Here is a 12,329-nt window from a genome sequence, read left to right as displayed (position 1 = left end):
GCCTGTCTTTTTAATGATCTCAGGAGAAAACCACCCAGACGGTCAGCACAATCTATTTTACACAGCTGAAAATTGAGCATCATCCATAGGAATAAAGACGGTGTAAAGTAGTGACTTAACACTACTGCTTTACCTTAGGATAGATTCAAACCAAACCGTAAGATATCCTCAATGGTCTATAATGATCTCTAATCATCTTCTGATTTGCTTATGTACATCCTTATGTTACTAGACAATTTTATTCTCCATTAATCACTTAATGGTCTGAAATTATTTTGTTGCCTTTTGTGCAAAAGAATATGCTGTTTGTTTCACCTGTTTGATTCAGTTATCAAAAAGACTGTTCAGCGAACCACTATGAGGAAAGCATGAAGAGCATGACAAAACCCAAAAGATATCATGGTTATCCACGGCAGCCAAACAAGTCTCCAGTTATAATGGTTCTCCATACCGCCAAAGCTATGTTTCTGCGAATGCATAAGTGTGATTGTTCCTTTGCAATGGTTCTTCCACTTTATCTCATGTTTTTGTACGAACCTCTCTTTCTGCGGCTCTAGAACTGTGGTAAAACAACAACGGGAAGTGACCTCCAGCAGTTATATTAGAAACCTGTACATAGATGGCAATAGGACCAGACTTGAGTCTGTAGCTAGGGTAGCAGAGAGTTTTGACAGCATTAAAGGTGACTGGGCAGCTTACTTTAGGACAGCACAGCAACTGTTGTAAAGGAGGGAGTTGGAAAAGGTACATCCAATACTGCCTGGCCTGTAAACATCTGATAAGCTTACTGCAGATGGCAGATCATCCACTAAGTGGTTGAAAAAGATCAAAGTCAAAGAAGCAAAAACTATATAATTGGAGAGTGGAATGTCTGAACTTGACAAAAGAACTTGAGAGGAGACCAGCTTTCCTAACATGATTGCTTCATCATTGCAGCACTGAGTGAAGCTCTCTAATGAGACTTCATGAAAGCTGTTTGGCAGTGGCTATTTTTTTTAATGGAAGGGAAAAATGGGGAGTGACATAGGATACGTGGACATAGACTCTCAATCTGATCACTTTAGTGATTTGATTTTCCTACACTCCCCATCAGGTGAACAAATGTCTCTTGAAGCTGTGCTTTCCACTGGACTGAGCACCAAACAATTACTATCCAACTCACAATAGCCTTAAGGACATCAAAGGACAATTTTATGACTATTTGGTTGTCAATGATAACCTCATGGATCTACGAGACTTCACAGCCCACAAGCAATGGGCTGAGGAGTGGAAAATGGAGTTTAATTTAGATAAATGTGAAGTGCTGCATTTTGGAAAGGCAAATTTGGACAGGATGTTTACACTTATGGTAAGATCCTAGGGAGTATTGGAGACCTTTGAGTGTAGGTTCATAGTTCCTTGAAAGTGGAGTCGTAATTCTATAGGGTAGTGAAGAAGGAGTTTGGTGCACTTTCCTTATTGGTCAGAGCATAGAGTGTACGAGTTGGGAGGTCATGTTGCGGCTGTGCAGGACATTGGTTAGGCGAAAGTGAGGACTGCAGATGCTGGAGATCAGAGTTGAGATTAGTGGTGCTGGAAAAGCACAGCAGGTCAGGCAGCATCCGTGGAGCAGGAAAATCTATGTCTCGGGCAAAAGCCCTTCATCGGGAATGAATTTTTTAATGTGGCACAATGGTAGTGAACCTGTCTTTGAGCCAGGAGGCCTGGGTTCAAGTCCCACCAGCTCCAGAAGTCTGTCAGGGCATTGGTTAGGCCAATTTTGGAATATTGTATGCAATTCTAGTCTCCCTGCTATAGGAAGGATATTGTGAAACTTGTGAAAAGCTGTACAATGATGTTATCAGGGTTGGAGAGTTTGAGCTATAGGGAGAGGCTGAATAGGCTGGGGCTGTTTTCCTAGGAGCGTTGGAGGCTGAGGGGTGATCTTAGGGGTTTATAAAATCATGAGGGGCATGGATAGGGTAAAGTCTTTTCCCTGGGGTGGGGTAGTCCAGAACTAGAGGGCATAGGTTTAGGGTAAGAGGGGTAAGATTTAAAAGGCAACTAAAAGGTAACTTTTTCACGCAAAGGGTGGTGTGTGTGTGTGTGTGTGTGTGTGTGTGTGTGTGTGTGTGTGTGTGGAATGAGCTGGCAGAGGAAGTGGTGGAGGCTGATATAGTTGCAACATTTAAAAGGCATCTAGATAGGTACATGAATAGGTAGGGTTTAGAGGGATAAGGGCCAAGTGCTGGCAAATATGGGGCTTGATTAATTTAGGATATCTGTTCAGCATGAATGAGTTGGACCAAAGGATCTACTTACATGCCTTGCATCTCTGTGACTTTATGTGGGAAAGTCAAAGTCAATTGGAAAGCAGTTCAAAGTAAACATGGAGTTGGTAAACCTAAGAACAGTGGCCTGTGACTCCTGAATTTAATTACCAACAAAATGTTCAGACAAGCTGAGAAGTATACTAGATGCATTCCAACCATCTCCCCCCTCCATCAGAAACCCCACTGGATCAAGTGTTAATTGATCACTGGTGCTGTTCTTGTCCTATCATGGTCAACAACCAAAACATGCTGCCTTGCATGAAGCTGTCAGCTAGTTGAAGACAATGAGCTGCAGAGCTATGTTGAAGACCCAGTCTGTCAGCATGTGCAGCAGAAATTAATATTGAGACCGGTGAGAAGATAAGTTTTATTTTGGTGGGAAGAGGAGATCTAATGCAATGGAGGCAGATGGCCTTTAAAGGCAACCTTTATCCCCAACCGTGCCCCAGGTCAATCAAAAGTGAGGCAAATGGAGATGCTTCAAAACAAAATCTGGTAGGCAAACATGTAATTGGGAAAGCAACCACTTTTTTTTTGCTTCCACCAAAAGAGCCACTGGCTTGATTTGGTAGTTAATTGCTCACTTCAAAGCCTTAATTAGTTGAAGGCCATGCAAGTTAACCATGAACATTCCTTTCTAGAACTTAGTTATTGGGAAGTGGAATGGGGAGGGGGCTGCAATCGATATCTCTGCCAGCCCACCTTGATTGTTTTCACTTCCTGTTAAAGGGTAAAATGCCTCCTAACTGACTAACAGCCTTAATATTGATTTTCTTTTACCTGGCTATACTTATGTAAATTGTCTGGGGTATTTTTCTACATTTTTCTGGTGAACACATGTTTAAAAACTGGCATAATTTGCTCTCCTGCAGCTCTCTCAGCATTCTTCACATTTCTTATAATTCACTGAAATTTTCTATGAAAAGACAGCAGCAATTCTGTGGTAGCAATATTTCATTGTAACTTCAACTTGCTCTAATGTGGCTGTATCTTTTTTTGTGTGTCAATATTGATATTGCATTTTTGTACTGGCGAATACTTTAGGTTTCACATTGTCTTTAATAATTATTTCTATCAATTTAAGGCCGTGTTCCAGAGTTTGTTTTGGAAAAAGTTCCAGGAATGATTGGTGTTTATGGAGAATCTACCACGCCTTCATTAGAACATTTGGAGGATGTCGATGGCTCAACAATAGAGGGTTGCAAGAGGCGAAGGCGACGTAGTGTTGGAGGTTAGTAGAATTCTGTCTCTGCAGTAGGACTTCTTTTTTGAGAAGTTATACCTTGATAAGTTTGTAAATGCATTCTGCTGCTTATGTCGTCTAGCTATGACAAGTGAACAAGTGTCTTTTATATTTTGCTCCATGCTTTGGAAAGACAAAAATAGGCAAAAGTACTGTTGAAAGATTAATGTGGATTTTAATATTATTTTGTGCTTACATTTCAGATATAGTTAGCGGGGCATTAAGTAAACTTAAAGCAAATCGAACACCTTCTGCTACTCCTCAACTTGACTTATCTGGTATGTATGACAAAATAATAAATTAAATATTTAATAGCCTATTTAGACAAAAGAATGAAGTAAATGTGTGTAGGAATGCTGCAACATGATGTTTGTTCCAGGTTCACTAAACCTACTGTAAATTATAACAAATTCTAACCTCCATGCCTTGTACTTCTCCCCACCCCGCTCTGTCCAAATGGAATCCTCAAACATTATAGTATTTGATATTAAACAGGCCAATTTGTAAATAACCAATTTCTTAATTTGTAATAATCAATAGTCTTATCTACACCATGTTGTTAAAATCTTGATGAGTAGGGCCAGATCCACCTACACAGAAGACTCTATAACTGACGAAGCAGCAGAAATGTAATTGGATTGTGCACACAAACTATATCGGACCACGGAGTTGAAATATGGTACCGGTAAGAGAAGTACTGAAGGTCAATAATATATTAGTTTTTAGAGCAGCGTATGCTCATGTTTCCATTGCTCGATAACCCAGAAGTAATAGGCAACTTTTGATCACATATGCTAATCTTCCTTGACAACTACTCAAGTACAGGAGGATTCATTTTTTTTCTTCTATAAATATAAACGCTATCCATTGTTCAGTCTTGTTGTTGTTGTAGTTATAGTTGTAGTAGTAGTAGTAGTAGTGCTGTCCCTATGTCTTGGCCAGAAGGTCTTAGTTCAATCCTACCTGTTTGAAGTGGTATCATATGTCTGAACAATTTTGATTTTTTTTGTAATAATTAAAATCATATGTAAAGAGAATCTGAGCTAGAGGGAGAGTGCATTGAAATGGGGAAATAAGCGCTGAAGAAATAAAAAAACACTCAAGTATTTTGTACATACTCAACAAGGATTCAAGCCTCAAGGATTCGCTAAGATATCATCTATATTCATGTATAAGTTGACCCTTTTTGGCCAAAAAAATCTGTATTTTCCATATTGTATATAAGGGAACCCTAGTGCTTCACATTTACATTTGAGTCAGTGAGCCTGCCCATTCGCTCTGGCTTTCCAGTTTGCTGGCCATAGTGCTCCGTTCTGGGTCTTCCAGTCTGTCAGTCGCCATGCTCTGCCTCAGGTTTTCAGAATTACTATAATGTTATGACAGTATAGGGGGACCATCATATCCGCAGAGTCAGTTTCCGTAGTTTCAGTTACCTGCGGTTTACCGCGTCCTGAACATATTACAGGGAACGTACCAGAACGACCGGGGGCTACTGGGAAGGTAAATTTCCCATTTAAACGAATGGGTTTGCACCGATCTGCGATTTCGGGCTCCTGGAATAGGTCTTGAAGCGTATCCCCTGCAGGTACGGGGGTCTACTGTACTATTGTACTGTAGCAGGCACAATGGAGACAGTTATTTTGTGGATAACTGTTCAATAATGGCCATAATTCTTTTTCCTTTTGTTGTTTATTATTTTAATAAGAGGTCTAGTTCTTGTTTGTCCATTTTTTGGCTCATGCCAAGCATGAATTTCATCCCCTCAAAAATAGTACCTCGTGTATTAGTTGACTTTCTAATTTCAACTTTAAAAAACTATCTTCAAAATTCTACCTATACACGAGTATATATAGTATACAACAATGAATTTAAAGTAGTTGGACCTTCAGATCAATAGTTGTATTATGTTGAAAGTTGGCAACTTGAGAATAGTGAAACTTGTACTCTTGTAAATGCATTGTTTCTACTGTTTACTATTATCCATTACCTAAAAGTTCAGTAAACATGTCTTTTCAAAAATTGCTAAAATGTGTCATATGCTTTATAGTTGAAGCCATGGTGTGATGGTGTTAATACCTTTGCGTATTAAAGTTGAGACTATCACATTGTTTTAGTGTCCAGTAATCAAAAGTGACAGGCTTTTTGGTTTGACCTTGCAGCTCTTTAAGTTTGCATGCATCCTCTAGCTTAAAGAGAATGTGGAATTTAGCTGATCAGAAGGGGTTGTGATATAGATATTTTCCTTGGATTCGATCATAAACATTCACAAGTATTATAGATAGTATACATGAAATATTAAAAATGAGGAAAGGCTTTATGGGGTAATGTCTTATTAAACATACCTTGTTCCTCCTGTACTGAAACGTTTGTTGAATGTCTAACTTTTAGCTTGGTGTAAACCAGATTGGTGAGGCAATTCATGAAATCAGTAGGTTGTATCATGGGGGTATAGGCCTGTGTAATATTACATGGAGCTTTTTGAATGCCTAACCTGTCATAGTATATTGGAACTGGTAGTACTTAATTTAGATGGTTTCCAATTAAGGCAAGACTGATTAGTTATATTAAATAGAATGTGCTTTGGTTTAATCTCCCAACGATTTCCCATATACAACATTTTATATTTGTGTTTACATAATAAGTAACATTATGTAATAATCAATATCATTTAAAAAAATTTATTAGCAACATCTTCAGGAACTCCAATAATGACGACTCCGACATGGAAACGGAAAATACTAGCAGATTCTTCACAAAGCCTTGGGTTTTCAAACAAAAAGCGGTATGTTTTCCTATTCACTATACTTGCTAAGGTGGTTCTGAGTCTAGGACCAGGGTATTTCAATTTTAACAAGTACCTTGTTTGCTGAAAAGGTGATGACATCACCAAGCTGGGTTTTCAAAGTCCATCGTAGATTCCTCCAATCATGTAGTTTGGTGGTAAGTGCCAGGACTTTCTCGAAAACCAGATTGTTGGAAATCTAAATCCCACCCAGACTAAGTTACACGGAAATAAGTTGCTTACAGATTTTGGGCTTGGCTGCACCATCATGAGACTATGCTCGGAGGATACCTTATGTTCTGAGATCCAAACGATTTCTTGGCTTAGGAAGGCAGTGTTTCAGAAACAAGGGCATGAGGTGGCTCTCAAGCACTCGTTCAATTCTAATCATACATGCATTAATGTAGATTGATGGATCCTCCAACAGACAATCTGCCCACACTGGTTTATCAGTAGAGTTGACTCTCTTGTCCTTCTGAATCTAAATTAATTGCAGCAGAGGTTGGAATATGCCATTAAATTGATCATTGATTGGGGAAGCAGTGGCTATATTGGTAAATTCAGTACACATGTAATCCAAAACCCCTGGCTGATGTTCTGGTGATGTGGGTTTGAATCCCAACAAAGCAGATTGTGTTTTAAAAAAAATTCTGGTTCACTAATGTCTTTTTAGACAAGGAAACGTGACATCCTTACCTGGTCTATCCTGGATGTGACTTTAAACCTAGAGCCGCATAGTTGATCCTTAAGTACCCTGTGGGCAATTAGAGATGGGTAAAAACATAGAACATTACAGTGCAGTACAGGCCCTTCGGCCCTCAATGTTGCTTCGATCTGTGGAATCAATCTGAAGCCCATCTAACATATACTATTCCATTCTCGTCCATATGCCTATCCAATGACCATTTAAATGTCCTTAAAGTTAGCGAGTCTACTACTGTTGCAGGCAGTGCATTCCACGCCCCAACTATTTGAGTAAAGAAACTACATCTGATATCTGTTCTAAATCTATCACCCCTCAATTTAAAGCTATATCCCCTTGTGCTAGCCATCACCATCCGAGGAAAAAGGCTCTCGGTGTCCTACCGATCTAACCCTCTGATTATCTTATGTCTCAGTTAAGTCACCTCTCAACCTCCTTTCTAATGAAACAGCCTCAAGTACCTCAGCCTTTTCTCATTAGACCTACCCTCCATACCAGGCAACATCCTAGTAAATGTTCTCTGAACCCTTTCCAAAGCTTCCACATCCTTCTTTATAATGCGCTGACCAGAACTGTATGCAATACTCCAAATGTGGCCATACCAGAGTTTTGTACAGCTGCAGCATGATCTCTTGGTTCCGAAACTAAATCCCTCTACCAATAAAAGCTAACACACCATATGCCTTCTTAACAACCCTATCAACCTAGGTGGCAACTTTCAAGGATCTATGTACCTGGACACAGATATCTCTGTTCATCTGCACTACCAAGAATCTTACCATTAGCCCAGTACTCTGCATTCCTGTTGCTCCTTCCAAAGTGAATCACCTCACACTTTTCCACTTCTCAGCCCAGCTCTGCAGCTTATCTATGTCTCTCTGTAAGCTGCAACATCCTTTGTCACTATCCCCAACTCTACTGACCTTAAAGTCATCTGCAAATTTACTAACCCATCTATGCCCTCATCCAGGTCATTTATAAAAATGACAAACAGTAGTAGCCCCAAAACAGATCTTACGGTACACCACTACTAACTGAACTCCAGGATGAATATTTCCCATCAACCACCGCAATAGTCTATCATGCGGAACCTTATCAGACTCCTTACTGAAATCCATATACACCACATCAACCACTTTACCCTCATCCACCTGTTTGGTCACCTTCTCAAAAAGCTCAATAAGGTTTGTGAGGCACAACCTACCCTTCTCAAAACTTTTTCCTATTATAAATGATAAATCCTTTCTCTTATAACCTTTCCCAACACTTTACCCACAACTGAAGTAAGGTTCACAGATCTATAATTCCCAGGCTTGTTTCTACTCCCCTTCTTGAACAAGGGAACAACATTTGCTATCCTCCAGTTTTCTGGCACTATTTCTGTAGACAATGACGACATAAAGATCAAAGCCAAAGGCTCGGTAATTTCCTCCCTGGCTTCCCATAGCATCCTAGGATAAATCTTATCCGGCCCAGGTGACTTAGCTATTTTTACATTTTCCAGAATTGCTAATCTCTCCTTATGCACCACAATTCCATCCCTAACTCCTCTGACTCCAAGCATAATCTCCCACTACAATGCATGATTGGCCCTAATCTTATCTAGTCATTCTTTTATTCCTGATATGTCCATAGAAAGCCTTAGGATTTTCCTTGATCCTATCCGCCAGTGACTTTTCATGTCCCCCTCTGGCTCCTCTTAGTCTTTCTTTAGTCCTTTCCTGGCTAACTTATCAAGGACTCGTAGTGGCTGCTACTTGAATAAGCTCCACATTTCAATTGTGCCTATCCCCTGCAGTTTCCTTCCTCCTCCTATATATCCTAAATTTTGCCTAATCGTATCAGATCGTAATTGCCTTTCCCCCAGCTATAACACTTGCCCTGCGGTATATACCTGTCCCTTTCAATCATTAAAGTAAGCGTAAGCGAATTGTGGTCACTATCACCAAACGTGCTCACCTACCTCCAAAACTAACACCTGGCTGGGTTCATTGCCCAGTACAAAATCTAATGTGGCCTTGCCCCTTGTTGGCCTGTCTACATACTGTGTTAGGAAGCACCCCTGCACGCACTGGACAAAACTGATCCATTTAAAGTATTTGAACTATAGTATTCTCAGTCAATATTTGAAAATTTCAAGTCCCCCATTACAACTACCCTGTCGCTCTCGCTCCTATCCAGAATCATCTTTGCTATCATATCCTCTCCATCTCTGGAACTGTTTGGAGGCCGATAGAAAATTCCCAACTGGGTAACCTCTCCTTTCCTGTTTCTAATCTCAACCCATACTACCTCAGTAGACGAGTCCTCAAACATCCTTTCTGCAACCGTAATACTGTCTGTCCTTAACTAACAGTGCAACAACGTCCCCTCTTTTCTCTGTTCTTACTGAAATATCTAAATCCCTGAACCTGCAATAACCATTTCTCTCCCTGCTCTACCCATGTCTCTGAAATGGCTACAACATCGAAATCCCAGGTACCAACTCATGCTGCAAGTGCACCCACCTTATTCTGGATGCACACTTCAAACTGACTTCTTACTTGCCGGTGCCACGTGCGATCTTGAAATCTTAGTTCTGACTTCGCTACTCTCACCCTCTCGTATACTCGTACGACAATTTTGGTTCCCATCCCTCTGCTGAATTAGTTTAAACCCACCCAAAGGGCATTAGCAAATTCTCTCTCCAGATATTGGTACCCCTCTGGTTCAGGTGAAGACCATCCTGTTTGTAGAGGTCCCACCTACCCCAGAAAGAGCCCCAATTATCCAGGAATCCAAAATCCTCCCTCCTGCTCCATCCTTGTAGCCACGTATACAACCCCTCTCTCCCTATTCCTCGCCTTGCTAGCATGGGCAACAAGCCAGAGATGATAACTTGGTTTGTTCTAGCTCCAAGCTTCCACCCTAGCTTCCTGAATTTCTGCCTTAAATCCCCATCTCTTTTCCTACCTTTGTAGACCACAACTTGGGGCTGCTGCCCCTCTCTCTCAAGGATCCCGAAAACGCGATCAGAGGCCTCTCAAACCCTGGCATCTGAGAGGCAACACATCAACCAGGAGTCTCTCTCATTCCCACAGAACCTCCTATCTGTCCCCCGTATCTATGGAATCCCCAATGACCAATGTTCTGCTCCTCTTCCCTCTTCCCTTCTGAGCAACAGGGACAGATTCTGAGCTAGAGACCTGTCTCATTGCTTACCCCTAATAGGTCGACCCCGCAACAGTATCCAAAACGGCATACTTGTTGAAGGGAACGGCCACAGGGGATCCCTGCGCTGCCTGCCGGTTCCCTTACAGTCCCCTGATGGTAACCCGTCTACCTTCTTCTTTTGCCTGAGGTGTGACCACCTCCCTGTAACACCTCTCAATATCCCACTCCACCGACTGAATGATCCGGAGTTCATCCAGCTCCAGTTCCCTAACTCTGTTTTCGAGGAGCTGGATTTGGATGCACTTCCAGCAGATGCAGTCAGCAGGGTAACTACTGGTAACACTAACCTCCCAGATTCTGCAGGAGGAACATTCAACTGCCCTAACCTCCATTCTCACTATTCTAAATTCACACTGCGACTACTGAAAAAAATAAAGAAACTAGTCACCTTACCAATCTGGCACACAGAACACTTTTTGGTTAGAGGAGGAGGAGGACAAATGGGATATACTACCTGAGGAGTGTTCCGGGTAAAGCAATCAACGAAATATAAAGCCACACACACCCAGCAGTCCCGTGTTCGCTCTACCTATACACAAGGTAACCTTTTTATGTCTTTTAAAATTTAACTTCCTGGTCCTCGCTGTCATTCCTCCCACTCCAACTGCTGATGTAAAAATAAAGAACTCTGACCTAAATAAATGCTGGCCTACCCAGCAATATCCGTATACATGAAGGAAATTAATAAAAACCTTAAAAGCATAAATTGACAATGGACCAATAGGAAGGTGTTTATTGTCAGCGGTGAGAAGGCAATGGATTTCTGGGTTGCCACCACATCATCCAATTAACGTGCCTTATAGACTGTAAGATTCCACCTTATGTATTTTATTCCTGTAAGAATTAGGGCTTTGTCAAAATATTAAGTAAAATACTCAAATATTGGAAGCTGTAAGAAGAACCAATTTGTTTCTTTAATTTAGGACTCATTACTTAGACTACTGTGTGTATCTCAAAAATAATAATGATATTAACAAACTACAATTGGAGAATCAAATGCCAGGAGTGAAGATCCTGCTGACAAAGATCGCCTCCATCTACTTTAAGATTAGTTTTGAGTGCCTATTTATCTCCTCTTTCAACTTTGCTTAACTCTCCTGATAAACCTGTAATTTGAACAATGGCTCCTTTTAAGCTAAATATGTATGTCAATTCTATATTGTAGTGACCAATACAGAGCACCTCAAACTATCCCAAATTTGTTGCCTCTTTAAAATTCGTTCATTGGGTACAATTGTCACTAGCTGATCTTACATTTATTGTCCATCCTTAGTTGCCCTGCATCCTTATTGACCTGCTGCAGTTTATTTGCTGTAGGTATCTCTACAACACTAACATGTAGAGATTTGACCTAGCGACACTGAAGGATTGACAGTATGTTTCCAAGTCAAAAAAGTAAGTGACTTGGAGGAGAACTTGTAGGTGGTTATATTACAATGTTTCTGTTGCCTTTGTCTTCTAGATTAGTAGCGATTGTGGTTTTGAAGGCGCTGTCCAAGGAATCTTGTTAAATTTATTTAGAAAATTACTAATATCATTTAGCACAATTTGAATCTAGATCTTGTGCAACAGTACATCTGTTTGAATACAAATTTCTAGTGACTGCACATATGAAGGTTTTTCTAGTCTGCCTAATCAAGCAGCAATTAAATTTGAACAGGCATGTCTCCCCTGAAGCAGCACACTCCCCAACCCAGAAGAAATGCAGAACTTCTCAAAATTAGAGTGTATCTAATTCAAATATGTAGGATAGGGAAAACAGCTTTGCAAGTACCTTGTCATACTAGCACTTTTATCATTTTATTAACTTCTGGTTAAGGTCACCAGGGATATTTTGTTTTGCTGTTGACAGTTCGATGCTTTCTAAAATGCACGTAAACGGAAAAAAATGTTATTCCTCACAGGCGTTCGATAAGACATAATATAGCTTTGGAACTGTTGCCAAGCAGTTTTCTCAGTCAGAATTCTACACCATCGTCAGATGACATCAAGAAGGATGATGGTATGAATAAGACCTTCAATTCCTTTATAGAAAGTTTGCTTCTGCACTTATCCTCTGGTGTTCTGATGTAAGAC

General features: G+C 40.5%; 1 protein-coding gene across 4 annotated transcripts in view; it reads left to right on the top strand.

The window, feature by feature from the left end:
* The window catches only part of LOC122554008 (rho GTPase-activating protein 11A-like), a 49,051-nt gene that overhangs the window by 20,624 nt on the left and 16,098 nt on the right, over positions 1–12,329 (top strand). For all 4 annotated transcript variants that reach the window (XM_087990017.1, XM_087990018.1, XM_087990019.1 and 1 more), the window contains exons 6-9: positions 3,397–3,543; positions 3,759–3,833; positions 6,241–6,337; positions 12,158–12,255. In XM_087990017.1, the coding sequence (XP_087846143.1) occupies positions 3,397–3,543; positions 3,759–3,833; positions 6,241–6,337; positions 12,158–12,255 (417 nt within the window). The remainder of the gene's footprint in view (positions 1–3,396; positions 3,544–3,758; positions 3,834–6,240; positions 6,338–12,157; positions 12,256–12,329) is intronic.

Source organism: Chiloscyllium plagiosum, unplaced genomic scaffold, assembly GCF_037043375.1.
Source record: "Chiloscyllium plagiosum isolate Xiang-an unplaced genomic scaffold, Cpla_swu_hap1 HiC_scaffold_8, whole genome shotgun sequence".
Classification (NCBI taxonomy): Eukaryota; Metazoa; Chordata; class Chondrichthyes; order Orectolobiformes; family Hemiscylliidae; genus Chiloscyllium; species Chiloscyllium plagiosum.
Note: the sequence above shows the minus strand (reverse complement) of the source record. Positions and strands in the feature narration are given on the sequence as shown.